At 41.8% G+C, this 17798-nt stretch overlaps 2 protein-coding genes across 7 annotated transcripts in view; both read left to right on the plus strand.

Annotated features, from left to right (window-relative positions):
• Positions 1–4937, plus strand: part of fam110b (family with sequence similarity 110 member B) — a 39173-nt gene extending 34236 nt beyond the window's left edge. For all 3 annotated transcript variants that reach the window (XM_030363974.1, XM_030363973.1, XM_030363972.1), the window contains one exon: positions 107–4937. In XM_030363974.1, coding sequence (XP_030219834.1) covers positions 107–1010 — 904 coding nt within the window. In that variant the 3' untranslated portion in view covers positions 1011–4937. The remainder of the gene's footprint in view (positions 1–106) is intronic.
• Positions 4938–6074: 1137 nt separating this feature from the next.
• Positions 6075–12016, plus strand: atg10 (ATG10 autophagy related 10 homolog (S. cerevisiae)). 4 transcript variants are annotated; one of them, XM_030364171.1, is made up of 8 exons: positions 6075–6217; positions 6806–6940; positions 7189–7308; positions 8753–8915; positions 9156–9253; positions 9631–9728; positions 9896–10063; positions 11369–12016. In XM_030364171.1, the coding sequence occupies exons 2-7, from the start codon at positions 6887–6889 to the stop codon at positions 10002–10004; spliced, it is 642 nt and encodes a 213-aa protein (XP_030220031.1). In that variant the 5' UTR covers positions 6075–6217; positions 6806–6886; the 3' UTR covers positions 10005–10063; positions 11369–12016. The 4 variants fall into 4 exon arrangements, with proteins under 4 accessions (XP_030220031.1, XP_030220029.1, XP_030220028.1 ...); XM_030364169.1 differs by having other exon boundaries at positions 6806–6912; positions 11333–12016; XM_030364168.1 differs by having other exon boundaries at positions 6806–6912.
• Positions 12017–17798: the final 5782 nt, after the last annotated feature.

Here is a 17798-nt window from a genome sequence, read left to right on the forward strand (position 1 = left end):
ATCTCTGGTAGAACCAAATCTACATGTGTGGTGGTTGCTCTTTGGTCGCTTTCCTCTACCTGTTCTTCATATTGCATCTAATTATGCCTTTTATCTCCATTTCCAGGATGCCATTGACATACCGGTCCACCATGACCCTCAATGAGCATCCACTGGAAACAGTGCCCAGCCCCAGCACCTCTCACTCCCTCCGCTCCTTCTCCCACTCCCTTAAAGTCCCTCCAGGCCATAGCAGTGGGCGTCGCAGCCCTCAGCAGGGAGGGAACCTCAACCTCAGCAGACAGGTTCTGGACGAGAGAGGCATAGGAGGGGGACGGCGCTCCGAGCGCTCCCACTCTCCGCTGCCTCCCCTGCTGACCTCCCACTCGTCCTCAGACCTCCTGCGGCTGTGCAACGGAAAGCCGCTCCGCACCGCCCGCTCCGGCAGCTCCTCCGCACCTCCCCTTCCCCCCAAGCCCCACCCCGCCTCGCTGCCGCCTCCTGCGTTGTCCCTTTCTCTGCCCTCCTACCGGCAGAGCCAGTCCCCCGCCCCCTGTGACGCGGCGACACCCCCTCTGTCCCTGACTTGCGAGCGAGGCGACCCCTCCAATGCGTCCAGCGACCCAAACCTGGAGCTGGGCTGCTCAGTGGCCCGCCGCCCGACGCTGCACCGCTCCAAGTCGGACCTGTCGGACCGCTACGCCCGGGCCGGCGCCGACGTGGAGCGCTTCTTCAACTACTGCGGGCTGGACCCCGAGGAGCTGGAGGCCGGCGGGCCGGAGAGCTTCACCAGGGCCAACTCCGACATCGTCAGCCTCAACTTCCGCTCGGCCTCCATGATCTCGTCGGACTGCGAGCGGCGGTCATCCCACGAGGGGCTGTCGGACGCAGAGGAGGGCGAGGCGGAGGAGGAGGAGGCGGGGGAGCGAGTGCCTTACGGGATCTCGGCTGTGGAGCGCAACGCCAGGGTCATCAAGTGGCTTTACAGCATCAAACAGGCACGAGAGACGCAGAAGGTCTCTCATGTCTGAGAAGGGGAACACGAAGCAGACTGTTTTCTTTGTGTCTGAAGAACAAGTCATGGGAGGAGAGTCAGAGACCTGGGAGTGGCCGCCAGTTGAATTGAGGCTAATGGCAACATTGAGAAATGTGCATCAAAGCAGGTGGTCCATGTTCTTTGTGTGGATGCGAATAAAAGCATCTGTGCAGACAGTACATGTACAGACAGACAGCATATATAGAGCTCGACAGACCACAGTACTACCAAACCATGAAATAAAAGGGGAAGCATGAGAAGTAGATATAAACTAGCAGAATGACAGCTTGGTTACATACACAGATCCACTAAAGAACGCACTCATTTGTATTACAATGGACGTTTCTTGATGGACACAAAATCTGCCGTGCACAAAGGCAGTTGGGTTGTTTCTTTGAATAAATCTCTGATTCCTGTTGCTTAACCAATGCTGATAGACTACGGGGCAGTCACTTGGCCACCAAACAGAGGGATTATTTAGCTGAGAACATTCTTCCAACCATCGATTACCCTGAGAAGAAAATAACACTCTTCACATCTATTCAAAGTTATGTCGGACTTCAATCTGTATAACTTGCTGAATTATCTGAGTAGTGTTACAACACTTGAGCGACCCTGCTAATGAAAACTTGTTAGACTTGACGATCACAACTCCATCAGACAACTCCAATTTGACAGGCAGGTGGCGGTGGTGTGCTAGTAGAATTTTGCAGAATAATCACATTGCTGTATGTGTTAGGGTTGCCCAAATTACATAACCAACTCTGTACGAGGCAACAAGTTTGCCTTTCATTATCCAGTTCACTTTTAACGAAAAGGCCCACTTGAAACAATGACATAAATCCAAAATCAATGTTCACAATTTAGAGATATAGGCCAAAAGTACTGTAGCAACAAGGAGAGTAGATTTTGAAATTACATTTTGGGTGATTATTTTGGTGTGTTGCATTCAGATTTCTCTATTTATCCAAGGGGAAAATATTGATTTGGGAACAGTTAGTCCCAATGCTAATGATAATAGTTGATCATTGATCACGATATGCGAAAGGTAAAGGTTAGCCCCTTTATGCATGTTGTCAAGGATGGCAATGAGGCTACTTGGGGTATGACTCAAATGTCCTTTTTGAATTTTCAAGTCAACATTACTTACAATATGGGCTAGAATGAGTCTTCCCTCCCTATGTTTCCCTTTAAAGAAACTAGCAGCTTGACAGAGTGTTTACCTTTCAGAAGGCAGAGATAGTAGAAAAGACTTCTGTAATTTGGGGAAACATCAAAATGTTGGACTGGAATCATTTGGCTACAGGTGTGTTATAATGCGCAATGTATTAACAATTTATAATTTCACTCACTTTCAAGCTTAATTCTGAACCAGTTTACTTTCATTACGCTGCGTTAAACTATAGCTCGCCTTGTTCCTCCTGACATTATTTCTTGTGTTGTATTCTTAAGAGCCTGATAAAATTTGTTTTATTATTTTCAAATGATTATGTGTCTGCCATTGTGCATACATTTCACATGACTGACAAATAATATGTTTGAAATACAAAAAAAGGCCTAGAATTTAGGTCGTCGTATGACATTGGTTAATTTAGAAACATAAAAGTTAATAATTTGGAATGAAAAAGGCCACATTGTCCAAAATGGTGGATCCTAGATCCTAGAGACCATATTGTGTTCATTTATATTAATTATGAGTAACAGGTGAGAGATCAAAAGACTGGCTGAGATGGGGGTAGATTGGCAAGAGAATTACCGTATCATTAACGTCAAAGGTCAACCTTTTGGCAAACATTAAAGGCACAGCTAGAAATATGTTTCTTGCAGCTGGTATAACACCTGCAGTGCATTTCTCCCCAACCACATATGCCTCATTATTTGACCTACAGTGCTGAGCTGTTCCAGAGCCATGCATTCAATGGCTCCCCAACGCACCACCATTCTTATGGATCAGGGCTGTTAATGTGTTTGTTATGTAGGTTAAACATGTTTTACTTTTTAGGAAATTATTGAATACAAACCTGTACATACTCATTACATTTGGAAAAAGCTACCTCCACACTTTTATCTTAAGTTAGTCTCTGAGACACATACACCACCACAGTACCAGCAGTAAACCCGAGCATCTCTTGTCATGATGAATGCCCTGAGCTTTTCTAAACCAGCTACAGTTTCAACATTGCATAAAGTACAAACCTTGACACTTTTTTGTGGATGTCACTTTGGTGGCAACATATCAGAAGGGCCAAAAGCCATATGTAGTTGCGATTTCTCCCCTGTCCTTAGTTCTAATAAACTCACAGCTCTTGAATCAACTACAATAAATATGTGATGGAAGTCGAGAACACACATCCCTAGACACTGAAACCCCTACAGGGCTGTGGGAGCCTGCTGCTGTCTATGGTGCCCATGTTCTCCCTGTGGTCCTCGCTATTGCCTCAATTTGACTGATCATCTATATCATCTATCGTCTCAGTAATGTTTAAGCATTGACCAGGTTTGTGTGATCATAGAGTACACAGGTAACAATGACTTTAGCCCCAGTCTAGCCCTGCAAAACAAGTAACAGCTAAGTTATCACCCAATTCACCAAGCATTCTGTATGACAAAACTAGGCTGGAATTTAGCAGTGTCCAACCAGAAACCTCCCTGCTGGGTTGGATATCAATGTTTGAACTTTTTAACTTTCATATTTTAGAGGAAGATGGTAATATGTGTGCATTTTAAACAAGAAGGCAACAAATGTCAACAAAGGTTTGGTAACATTCAGAAGTATTGTGCGGGTTAAACCTTGCAGCAGACCAGGGTTAGATCTCCTCCAGGGTTAGCCTAGCGAGCTTAGGCATCCGTTACCCTTGTCAATATAATGAACTAATCTATCTGATCAGGATATCCAAATCAGATTCTGCCCAAGCTGTGATCTAATTGGAGTTTATAGTATTGTGATAGAAATTCAGGCCTAATGTGGAAATATAACTACAATAGCTACATGATTTAAACTATGAGCCATGCACACAAGTTTTGTGTCAATTTCAGGTGCTGATGGCAGGTCTGTCACCAAGTGTATCTAGGCCCTAAGCGGAGTGTGAAGTTCAAGACTATCTTGTAGAAACCAGTCCACCAGGGCCAATGAATTTCCCCCACGCATTAAATTGTGACGATGACGGCAGTGTTGAGCTACAAGAGCTACATGAGACTACAAGACAAGGGGAAAGGTCATGACACGGTTTGAAATATTCACATCTCAATGACGATTGATAACTGATTAGGACCAAGAGTTGAGTATTGTGATCAGCACAGCAGTCTGAATGAATGTGGATTGTTGTTATGGATTCTCCAGGTATGCAGGAATTGATGGTACCGGTTGTCTAGAACAACGTCCAACTGAGGTGAGCTCTGATTCCCTCTAGTGTGCTTTGCAGCGTGTTGGTCAGCACTAACACACTATATAATTCCCTTAAGCAAACACACTTTGAAAAGGGACTCCTGTCTGTCTTTAATGCTTATCTTGTACCAAGGCTCTGGCCCAGTCCCTCTAGGGCACCAATGTCTCACTCTGTTGTGATTCTAATGACAATTGTCAATCCATCACCTTGCGTTTGGTTCAATCTTGTCATCGATGTGTTTTTTTTTTACAGATGCATTTCTTCTGTGGTACTTGCTTTGTTTTTTAACGTGTAAATGCTGTAAGAAAAAAAAGAGTATGATTTCTGACTTTTGTTATTGCTTTGTTGTCTTGAGGTTTGTGTAATGAAAGAGTATCGACAAGTGAATACATGGGGTCCTCGTCTTTGTTACGTAGCTGTCAAATCAGACACAGTCCTTCTGAAGATATTCCTGTTTCTCACCTTGTTTCTCACCTTGGAATCACTTTACATTTGCTTTAATCAAATAAAAGTGTGTCTATGTTTAGTTCCTTAAACATTATCATTACTACATTCTGAGTGTGGTAGATATAAGGGATGTTATGTAATCGAGCAGTAATGACTTGTGCCCGTCTCTGTGGCCATAGGGGATGAGCATCCAATGGGCTTGGGTCGGGTTCTCTGATGACGTCATCTGTCATTTCTCTGACGATGTCATTTCTCTGATCACGTCATCTGTAATTTCTCTGATGATATAATTTCTCTGATGACGTCATCTGTCATTTCTCTGATCACGTCTTCTGTCATTTCTCTGCGCATGGGATTGTCATTTGAGGAAAACCGAAAAGTAGTGCAACAAAACCAAAGTGAATCAATTACGCAGAAGTATTAAAGGACCAAAAAAGGGGCGGAAGAAGAATATGAATAATAAAGATTTCAATATATCTAGAGTGTGACCTAGAGCGGTAGTGAAGCCCCAATAGTTCACAACGTTGTTAAATATCTTGTATATTCTTCCATGTAATCATTCATCATCCACAATCCTCAACAATTTTGTCACTGCTACTAAAATAAGACATAGTGAGGAAAAACACGAGTCAAATCGTGTGTTATTGTCAGTCTCTGCCATAGACAACATCACATGTCATTATAACGTGATGGTTCATAGACAACATCTCAGATCATTATAACTACACAACGCAGTACTAAACGATGATCACGATTGGGTCGTAACCATGCAACCATCACTCCTTCCTAGAGCTTCCAAGCATTTTTTTTATTCTAATAGTATTGTACCTAACTGAACTCTAAGCTATTGTTGAATTTGAATTTGAATTTAATTTTGTTTAATTTTTGGAAAATACACTATCATCAAAATATTTGGATAAACAATTAATATTTGCTGATGAATCCAAATGTATTATCTTTCGACCTGCAGATGCAACTGTTTGAATTACGAATCTCAAGTTTTACATCAATAAAAGATAGTCGAAGTAAACTATGTACAAAAGGTAGGAAAGTATAAAGTGTGTCATCGTCATGGTAGGTATAAATTGTGTTTTTTTTAATTTAAAAAATGTATGAAATATATTTTTGGAACAGAAGGAATATAGATTTATTTTAAAGATTATTTTTTCATTTCCCATTTTGCCCCTGGCCCTCCAGTCCAGCAGGGGCGGCAGTGCACTGAGGGCTCGGGGCTGTGGAGTAGAAGAACATCAGCGACCAGCCTGTACTGTCTCCAGACGTTTCCAGCAGTCCTCAGCCACCGTCTTCAGCCTCTATCTTCATCAAGGGGTTGCATGCTGAAAGATGGGTTGATAATCTGAAAGAGGAGGTAAAGTTAGGTTTGCACATTAACTGTGAACTTGTTTCCTCAACATAATAGGGGGGTTTAGTTCCGTGTATCGGGCGAGTCCAGCGACCAAATCTAACTTTGTACAATGTCAATATTCCTATCTATTGATGGTTGGATTCTTGCTCAGATGGAAGTCATGCTAGTCTGTATTTCAACTGCAAACCTTCTAGGTGTGTTGGTTTGGACAAGCTATTTGCACATACAGAATATGCAAATATTTGTAATACTATTTAAAAGCCTGTGTTTTCTGTTGTATTCGCCTTTCATGTTATTCACTTCAGATAGCAGCAGAACATATGCACATATTGTTAGTTGTTAGTCACCCCATCTGGAAGGTAGTGTAATGGGATTGGGGTTGGACCGTTGTGTCTCAACACTCCCACCATCAGTTGAAAAAATACGAATGTTTAACCAGGATGCTTTCAAAGCAACACTTCGTTGCTGGACTCGCCCATCAGAGGAACAACGTTGAATTCAATTTGAATGTTACATATATTACAATTACAAGTTTGTTGTAATTTAGGAATGTCACACATAACCCATTTCCATCAAATATCTTCACTTCAGAGATGAGTAGCTGTTCCTTTGACGAGAAACACTTCAGCCTATGCTGTCAGCACTTCCTGAAACATTCCAACAGTCTGGGAGATGGCTGGAGCTGGGAGCAGTGGCAGGTCAATTGGAAGAACGACACTAATATCAGTACTTAATGCTACCTACAATTGGTATAAGGGAATAAGCCCCCTCATATTTTTCCAGTCCGTACATGTTGACTTTTGCAACCATTTGCTGAATTTTGGATAGGTCTGCATAGTTGGAAAAAAAATGATAATATAATAGCTAAAATGTATGTTTAATTTGCTAAAAAAAAAAAGGAGTGTTACAGAATGAATTATAGAAAATGTCAAAACTCTAAACACAGTACACAGGCAAATTGTTTCTGTGTTTAGCACTCTGAGGAAGGCTACCTGAAGAAGACATCCCTGAGATCTGTCACAATTACCAGCAACAATGCTGCTGAGTCTGGGGTCCCAGAGCAGGCAGACCCACACCCTACTCTGGAAGAAAAGGTGCTTTGTGTGTGTGTGTGTGTGTGTGTGTGTGTGTGTGTGTGTGTGTGTGTGTGTGTGTGTGTGTGTGTGTGTGTGTGTGTGTGTGTGTGTGTGTGTGTGTGTGTGTGTGTGTGTGTGTGTGTGTGTGTGTGTGCGTGCGTGCGAATCTTAAATTGAAATTGCTCCACATTGAGCTGCCTCCTCATGATTTTCCGTTTTCAACGCATGATCAGATATGGTTTACTTTGTCCCATCTTTGATTGGTGATCGTTTTTTGTGGGAAAAGTTAAACGTATTGGTGGATAGTTGGACACGGCCTGCTCTGAGACTCCGCCGCTATTTTTCCCTCATTGGATTGGGGTTGCTCCCGATGTGACGGTGGCGCAGGTGTTGCTGGCTGTCGATGGCAAATCATCTACAACAAACTATCGTGTTCTTCCCGCATACCTAAAGCTGTTGTCTTGTTCTTAAAACTCTGATTATTGAGAGTAGGGTGTTTACTCGCGATGCGCTTGTGTGTGTTTCCCCACGTGCCGTCTGCCAGGGTGACGGTATCAGGTGAACCGCCGTTTATTACACGCGGCCCTTGGGGAAGACCTGCAGTGATTTGGTTAAATTCGCGAGCCCGTTCAGAATATTAAACTTGGAGGAAAATATCCTATCTAGCCCATGTTCAGTCTCTAAGGAGACCGCATGTATGTTTCCCATCCCCAAGACCCATCCCAGGCACCCATCCTTTCTTTTAAAGTCAATCAGAAATTGGCGTCCTGTTGTTTGGGTATTAACCCTATTTAAATAACAATGACTTATTGACAAGAGAAATTGGTCTGATAAAACATATTTTACTCAGAATTAAGGGTTCTTGGATACAGAGTTTTTTGCTAGGGAGTGACATGCAGGCTCTGCATGCACAGCGAACCACCAATCACTGATCATGTTGATCGGTTGATGATCAGACAACCAAAGCAGTCACAGACAGCCCCCACTAGTCGTAGAACAAAACCTCAATATTAGCCAGCAAAAAGAAAAAGAACAATGTCAGTTGTATGGAATTATTTTGGTTACAGAAAAGACGACTTTTACCAAAAACAGAAACGTTGTTGAGAATTCCTTTTATTGTTGCCACAATAAAAGGCAGCTAAACTTACTTATTTACAATTTAATTTGCCACCGTAAAGCTCTGTATAACGAGTGTATAACGCTACAAAATCAGCCCAATTATAAAAAATGATCATTCATTTATTTTTAATGTTTTTGTCATATAGCAAAACGTATCACAGAAAGACATCACAATACGATTTATTTCCAGTATGGTGCAGCCCTAGTGCCCAGTCTACTGTCTTTGTTAGCTTTGTAGCTTTAGCCTTAGCTCGGTATGTAGTACTATGAACCCATTTGTCCCTCACCTTGAGATGGCTAAACAATAAAGTCTAATTATTTCATCTTTAATATTTCTGTACAGCTATCTGCCGGAGACGTATCAAGTGATGTCCGAAGTGATCTTGAAGAGGATGATGCGTGTGTGCAGGCCGCCGCCAGCGGCGTGGTGCTCCAGCATGAGTACCACGTCCTGTTCAGCTGCAGCTTCGGGGTGCCGGTGCTCTACTTCAGAGTCTTTGATTTAGGTCGGTGTTTGGATGCCCACGTGTTACACAGAAGGAAGCACTTTCTGATTGTGTGAACATTGTACCTTGTCACATTCCACAAGGACATTTTTGTAAAGTTAGTTGAATGTTATGTATGTTACGGTACTAAAAACTCTGTTTTGGGTCAAGCACTTAAGTATATACACATATAATTTGACAAAGATCAAATGTTTAGAAGAGTGCGTTGCCAGTAAGGCTGTTCTCTGTGTAACTCTTCAGAAGGCAGGAGCCTGTGTTTGGAACAAGTGTGGGACATAGTCCGTCGAAACTCCAGGATGAGGCTACAGCAGAGTCCGTGGAACACCATCACTCAACAGGTACCCCTATAATACACACCTTAATACAAACTGCAAAGACGGAGTATTCAAGGCATCTGCATAACATCTGTGTCAATTGGAAATTATTTTTTTAACGATTCCTATTTCCTATACAGAGAACCTTTATAGGTAAATCATATTGTGAACACCTCTTTGGCCCTTTGTATTGTTCCACATGCCTGGGTTTCCTGTTTGGGGCCTCTCAAGTTATGCTATGCCAACTCCTACAAATGCTAAACAATTGTGACATAATTTCAGAGCATGGTCACATACTGTACAAAATGTGACAGATTTCTATTTATTTGGAATGGATGGCTTTTGAAATTTTGTTCACGTAGCAGCTGCCACTAATGTGCTGGTTGGTATTTTAATGCCAGGAGCACCCGATGCTGGGCCAGCCCTTCTTTGTCCTGCACCCCTGTAAGACAGAAGAGTTCATGGGGCCTGTGGTCCGAGCAGCCGAGGCGGAAAACAGGTGTGTGTGTGTGTGTGTGTGTGTGTGTGTGTGTGTGTGTGTGTGTGTGTGTGTGTGTGTGTGTGTGTGTGTGTGTGTGTGTGTGTGTGTGTGTGTGTGTGTGTGTGTGTGTGTGTGTGTGTGTGCGCGCGCGCATTCTAACGTGTGTTTGTGTGTTGGTATTGCAGGAAGGTGAACTATGTGGTGACGTGGCTGAGTGTGGTAGGCCCACTGGTAGGACTGGAGCTGGCGTTAAGCTACTCCACCCTGCTGCAGCCTGCTCTATGCCCTCAATGAAGGAACAGGGCCCCTGGGAGTGACCTGATGGATCTAGTTCATGAGGACTGGAGAGGAAGGTACTTGACATACTATACTATCTTTGACACTTTTGTGTAAATAGTGATGCTCATCTGTTTTCTGACCACCCTCATGGTGGGGCACGTCGGTTGAAGCCGTACTACTGCCCTTCTAAATGAGGTGGACAGCTCACTAAGGGGGGGGGGAGTGGGTAGCACCCTCATTCTAAATGTCAGGAAGACATCGCCCCCCTTACAAACCATCTACATTGGTGTATGAACTGCAGATGACAGTGACCGTGACAGGGTAGCATATAGTCACTGCCATGTTTGTTTAATGACACGAGTCACGGTGAGACAAGACGATCCTTCATGTGGTATTGTTGACCAATTGCAGTTAGCAGTGTATTGGGGTTCAACAATGTACAAAAAAAAGAGAAAAAATATTCCAAGAGAGGCAAAGCAAAGGCTGTTGGGATGAAGGGATTCAGGGCAGCAGGTAAAATGAGCCAAACCAGGGGGTTATATTAATATAGACATAGTGTTGACCTCTTTTCCTAATGCCGCTATGTTGTTTATTTAAAAAATTCTAACTGGTGTCAATATGAAATGATTCATACGTCTGTTTGTTGTTTTTTTATGCAGATTTGAAGTTATTGGGGAATATTAAAGGACCCAGCCAGCTTTGTTGGTAGTAGTTATGATAGTTACATTTGTTTAGTTCATCACCAATGAAATGTGAAAATGTATTTTTCCATCTCAAACACTTTAATGGAAAATGTGTGCCTGGTTATTGCATGGTACTAGACAACAGAAGTCTACCACGCTCAAACTACCCATCTAGTTGCTGATTTCTAGAAATATTGGACACCCTTTTAGTGCCTCTATCCTACCCTTACCACATAATCCTTACAAGTGGTTGGTTTCAGTTGGATGAAAGTGCTAGGTGTAGAAATACACTTAGTTTTTGTACTATGGCCTAAGTATTGAGGAAGTCAGCAGTGAGAAATGAGCTTGCATCCTGCAGTCAATCGTAGCCAACTAATGCTGAACAAATATCAGCCATTAGGTGGTGCCATTGCATGTGTTTAATAAATAAGTCATTAACAAGCTTGCCTGTAACCATCCATAAAATGTTAAGGGTAGAGAAGGGCCAATAAAAGTGAAAAGGGGAACCCGATAAATGGTGAAGGTTAGACATTTGTACTTAAATGCCATTATCTATTTTACAAATGTTAACGTTATTAATATTTCTTATTAGCCGAGGATTACCTTATTATTTATAATAAATGTTTTTAAAGAAATGCAATGCCCCTGTGCTCTGGTCAGACACTCGGTCTAATACCAGGTTCTGACTATCTGCAGGGAGACGCACCAAGGTGGCTCTGACCGCCACGCCCTGACCTGTGGACGGGCTCTCACTACGGGACACCAGCAAATGATGGAGGAAGACCTTCAGCTGACAGAACGGGACATGGACTGGGCTCCGTGCCCTCCCTCTAAGCCCTCAACGTTCATTAGGTCGATGATTATGTGTTCATCATATCATTTATTGGTTGACTATTACTGCTTTCACTGCTGGTCATTTGTTCTTCACCTTTCTCCTGCACGTGGGCCTTATGTGTGGCTGTTGGCGTGTCTCTCTGACACCTCATTAGGATGCGTCGCCCCTAACAACAGGCTGGCCGGCGCCTTGCTTTGTTTAATGGAGTGATGAGTGGCTTGGCCTCCAGAGCACACAGCTGGGTCCACATACAGGTGTGGCCAATGGGACTGATTGGGAGAGCCCATTCATTTTACTCAGAGGAGAAATGGAATGACCATTATGTTTAAGGATGTATATTTAATATAATTAATCGAATGATTACATATATTATTCATAACAAAGGGATAAATATGGCGGAAAAGGTCACGTTAGATTTTCAATTCTTGATTGACTGCTGGTATGTTTTATGTTCAGCCTCATTCACCTGTCATTAAATTATTTGAGCTTGTTATTTTTTTTGTTAATTATTTCCCACTACACGTTTTTGTATTTTGTTAAAAAAAACACCTTGTTGTTAAATCTGCCTGCATTCCTGGATTCAGCATCGGCCCGTCACAACATTGTTTCTCTGTTTGAGAGAATCATTCGCAACAGCATTCATTCTTTACAAAATGTATTACTTAAAGGACATTAACTACCACACTAACCATTGTCCCAGAGACATCAGCTCATTAGTCACCCATTCATAGATGTATTTCCGCTGGTTTCATTCCGCTTCATTTCCACCATTTCAAAATTGTCAATAGCTTATTTTAGGAAGCTGTTGGGTTGGATTCATATGCTGCGTTATTTAAACAGTCACAGAACTTAGTTATTGCATTTTAATAATTGCAGTTACAATTACTGTAGCCTGAAATACATTTCACTGCCTTAATCTGACTAGTCTCATTAATAGAGCTCATTATGGGATAGTTTTCAGAACAGTTCTGTGCTGTTGTATTAATTTATATCCTTAATGCTTGTTTTCCTGTTCTTCATTAAATGATGAATCAGAGCCTCTCTTTCAGACCCTCCCACTTCCCCCCTCTCCTTCCCTGGTCCGTCCGTCCCATGGCAGGCTGCCCATCTGTGCCTTCCATAACCTCTGCCTCCACCCCCCCTCCCATGCACACAGTCAAACTGCCATGGTACCTATGGGCCGGCCAGTCAGCTCCACCTCCCTCCCCTCTTCATCTGTTCTGAAGACTCCTTTGGGGTGTAGTTAGGAAGTGAAAGAAAAAGGGAGAAAAATAAAAAATGTAAAAATAAATAAATAAGGAAGATATATCTCTTATGGAATGATGAAATATATTTGCTAAAATGAGAAACAATCACTGCTTACAATCAGCAGGTACCTCCTTCTTCTCAGAACTGAGGAACATGATTATATTATTTGAGGTAACTCGCCACACTAAGGCCACTCTACTCAAAGTTCACCTGGACTCTGCATAGCCTCTTCTCTTCCCCGCAGCCCGTCTCTTCCTTTACTCTCCTAAAAACACCCTCTTACACACTTATTGTATAAGAGGGTACATCGTGGAACTTAAAAATATTACTTTGTTGTGTAGGATATTATCCTAAATATCTTTGTTGCATACAGGGAATGGGTAAACCTAGCGATTATCCATGCTTGGTACTTGGTTCTATGAACATCCTTACCTTACCGACAGCAATATATTATTGTATCCCTTTTTCCTGACCAATGTACTTATTGTGTCGCTTTGGATAAAAGACAAGTGTCTGCTAATAGCCCTTAAAGTAATGTACGATCATGGGTCTTCCGTTAAACAAATTCTCATCAAAAATATTTATTTTATCACTTTATTTTGATTATTATTTAAATGCCTTTAATTTGAATGTAGTGTACCTCTTTTTTTGTGTATGTGTAACTATTGAATGTACCACTTTTCCATAGTTCTTACTATAAAAGCCATCACACCCAGGGTATAGTTGCTTCTACATTGAATTAGGCCTACTTCACTCAGGTTTTAGCTATAGGCTTACATGGCTTGGAAAATAGTTTTCCCCACTAGTAGCATGTGTACTACCAAGGTTAATGAATTTAGTTCTGATCCCGTCCCCTAGCCCCATGGATGTGATCAGAGCCCTTCCTAGTAGCCGGTCAATCTTCCCCAAATAAACCTTTAGGCTGCGGTCAAATCATATTTTTTGCTCAGGAAGGTTCCTCACAGAGCGAAGTATGATCTAAGTATCTTAAGTGGCAGATAATAAGAGATAATAAGGAAAGGTGCTCAATGCTTGTTCACGAAACCGAACATGATCTTCATCAAGATGACCGTGGATTATTTAACTACAAATCATGGTGATTATGAGAGTCATATCGACAAATATTAGTGGACAGGAGATTGAGCGTGAGCAACTATTCTCAATGGCACAGCCGTTTTACTTTCAGGACTGGTAGCCTTCATTCTTTTTTTATTTAAATACCTTTTTATAATTAAGTAATGGATGAAGTGATATTCTTCACCAGGTTCTCTACGTTCATCCAGCCTTCAGGAGACCACACGGTGAGGAAGCAGGGATCTGAGTTTTAGCAGTGAGTCTTCGGTTTTCACCACGTCAGGCTCACCTGCATAAGGACGGAGCCTAGTTGAATTGCAGTCGGGGTCTCTCAGCACAACGTGGTTTTCTTTCCCTCTCTTCTTTACCTGACCCCATAACGTTTACCATCAAGGTCAAGGAAAAGTTTTTCGGAAAGGAAAAGGAACTTAATTGCTTGACTATTCGACCAGAGCCCTATTCTGAAGCCAGCGCCAAGCCAATCCTCAGGATTAATGCTTCATTCCAAATGGTTCTCTTTATGACCTTGAGATTTCTATACACACCTCAGTCTAATTTCCCTCTCACATCCACCAGCTAGAGTCTCTTGTGTGCATTGGCACCCATCCACTACCACTTGGCACAGGCCTCTGACAGCTGTTCAGTGAGGAGCCAAGCCGGTCTGCTCGAATACTAAGTCAATTTAAGTCAGTTTCATATCAAAGTCCACTACACAAGTAGATAGATTGTTATGTTTCAATATTGTCCAATTGCCATACACACTAGTGAAATAATATAATTGGATTCTCTGGTTCAGGGTAAACGATTTCAACATGAATACACTAATCACTGTCAACTGTTGTAAGGACAGCTGAAGCCCAGCTGTGGACATGGGCTCGAGCAGTCAGCCACTTCATCCTAACCTCCTCTGACGGCCCCGAGCCCACAGCGGCCCTCCTGAGGCCAGTGGTTGGGGAATCGACCACTGTGCTCACGCAGCTCCACTACAAACTGAGGCTGGAAGCCCATGGGGCACTGCTCCCTTTGTATGGTGAGGCTGCACCCAGGTGTCCTCACATCCAGACGGAGGGTCTGGCGAAGGTCTGGCCCTGTGAGAAGTTTGAAAAGTACCCCTACGGACAAGAATTATTCAAGTTATTCACAGACCATAAACAAGTCTGGTCTCACTGATGAACTCTAAAGAACAGGATAACAAACAAAGGGTATCCATGCGGCTGCTGTGGTTTAACCCAGAGGCTGAGTATGCACTTCTACAGCTAGGTCTTTCACACAGATGTGGATTGTTGTGTAGCAGGCGTCAGCAGCAGCCAACTCAGAACCTTACCTTAGAAGATGCACAGAACTCGACCAGCCACAGCAGCAAGGCAATAAGCTACGGTGCTTGATCAGATAAACACATGCACCATGAGAAACAAAGCATGAAAGACAGCTTGGTTTCCTTGGGTTTATATACAAAACTTCTTGCATTGGGACATCACGGTTTGACAATTAAACACATAATTGGTACACAAACAGCAAAGTTCATAATAAACTCAAAAATCCTATCCATTACAATCATTCATGAGCTATATCGATCTAATGCATGCGACAGTACATCTTGAAGAGCTAGACCACCCTGCCAACCATTAACACCAAAGCTGCCAAAGCAGCCTTTTAGAAACTGCCTCAAGGCCAAGAGGGCAGTGGACAGGTCCCAGCAGACCAACAAGGCAGAGGACTGGTCCCAGCAGACCAACAAGGCAGGGGACTGGTCTAAGCAGGGCTACTACTGTAGCCACTGCCATGGAAAGGGACTCCTATCAGCCTTCAGGCGATCACATGCTCTAAAATAGACAACATACTCCAAAATAGACAACCCTAATCTTGGGTTTCATTTTGTATAATGAATATACATGTAAAATGTCCCAACTCAATTATAGACGGGGAATTATAACTAAAGAACATGTGACTGTACTTTATTTGAATATTTACATATTAGGGCATCTTATTGTTTCTGCTCCACACTTGTATTTCTTGCCATTGAGCATGTACAGAAAGGTTCGATTTAGGAAGAATATAGTGTTATAAGTCTTTTAGTTTCTTTAAAACAATGTACCCAATCAAATGGAAAAAAAAATCTTGTGTGTGATTGTAAGTGTTGTTGAAATGAACAGTTTTATGTTTCAGTCTATCGGCAGAATTCAGATCATGGTCACCGTCATGTGTCAGTGAGTAATAATAAAGAATAAAGGAAGAGAGTATTAATTATTGAACTAACAAACTTTGGGCTGGACTATAGTGTTAAAATTGCACTCATATCAAGAATGTGACACCTGCACCTGTTTTACACACACAAACACACACACACACACAGTGTGTGTGTGTGTGTGTGTGTGTGTGTGTGTGTGTGTGTGTGTGTGTGTGTGTGTGTGTGTGTGTGTGTGTGTGTGTGTGTGTGTGTGTGTGTGAGTGTGAAACAGGTGCACTCACACACATAGTATAATGTAAATTATTGTTATCTGTCTGTGTGTGCTCCCTCTACCAGGGCCGACCTCTTCCTGTTACCTATGACCCTATCAATACACAACCCTGAGCCTCTAATGACTGCTGACATGTGTTCAAAAATGATACTAAAAGCATAGCTAAACGATTAATATGATGTGACAACAATGAGCACAAAGGACCTACTCACATGAGCTATGAGCTATGCACTATGTGTAGCTAGGCCAGGACCTCTTGCTGCTCCAAGGTGCTCAGAATATCAATCTGAATGTCTAATCAGACTCCCTTCTACATCTCATTATTCCCCTATATCTTCTTATCCCCTTTATAATTACATATTATAAGCTATATTATTATCAACTTATTATATTATCAAATAGTAATAAAGCTTATTACCGATATTATTATCAGCTATAGTATATATTAATACATATCATCACATCATTATTACCTAGTCATATTATTATTTTATACTATTGTATATCGCAGATTGCATCATGGGATTCTTTGGCTATGATAATCCGCTTTTTTGTGTTCTCGAGAGTAGTAATAATGAAATATGAATATAATTTATATGTCATTATTCTCTACTATATTTTTACCACCTATATCGTTATCATAGATATTATTATATCATTATCACCTATATTATTATCACCGCTATATAATTATCACCAATTATAACAATTATATTTTTAAATATATATTATTACTATATTATCTCTTTCTTTCTTTATGCCTGTCGACTAACTCTGTTTATTACATACTCTATTTCACAAAGACTACCATTTATATTACAATAAAACATATGGACAACATAAAAACAACTACACTCACACACATACAGAAACACAAGCACACCTACACACAATGCACAACACATGTGCTTGTAACCTTTTGAGCATGTGAAGGCTTAAAGCATACGATTGTACTCAAACATACATGTGGCAGCAGCCACTGGATGTGGTGAAGTTCTGATGCAGGAAACATGGCCTATAACGGAAACACTGGCCAGCAATGTTGATGATTCTCCCTTTTGACAGGTATATACAATAAATAGTATATATATATTGTGAATACATTAACATTTCTTATACGTTTACAAGTTGTGGGCAGGTTCGATTAGATGAAGAAAGGATGCCATCACGTTTGCAAATCAATCCCTTTAATTGAGGAATGGATTAAAACTGATGAAAGAGGAGCAGATATATTAAAAATTTTGTTGACTCTGTTTATAAAAACAATGACATGATGAACGCAAGATTTACCTTGCTCTTAAGCAGCAGCACCTTATGAAGTAATCCATCATGTTGTATTCCAGTCAACGCCAGTTTATGTTTTCAGGTCCTCAAAATAACTGCTTTCCAAATCCTCCGGTATTAATCCCATGTCCCAACAAGGGGAGGATGAGGTTAATTGGTATTGTGAGGAAAACAAACTCAGACGGCATCAAAGACCATGATTTTCCTAATCCATTAACAACCATTG

This window comes from Gadus morhua, chromosome 8 (assembly GCF_902167405.1).
Source record: "Gadus morhua chromosome 8, gadMor3.0, whole genome shotgun sequence".
Classification (NCBI taxonomy): domain Eukaryota; kingdom Metazoa; phylum Chordata; class Actinopteri; order Gadiformes; family Gadidae; genus Gadus; species Gadus morhua.

Excerpts from the sequence above, each read along its gene's own strand:
- atg10 (XM_030364169.1), top strand. The coding sequence starts at position 6,808 with ATGAGTAGCTGTTCCTTTGACGAGAAACACTTCAGCCTATGCTGTCAG. Across the intron at positions 7,309-8,752 it reads ACCCTACTCTGGAAGAAAAG|CTATCTGCCGGAGACGTATC; the intron begins GTGCTTTGTGTG and ends ATTTCTGTACAG. Across the intron at positions 9,254-9,630 it reads GGAACACCATCACTCAACAG|GAGCACCCGATGCTGGGCCA; the intron begins GTACCCCTATAA and ends TTTTAATGCCAG.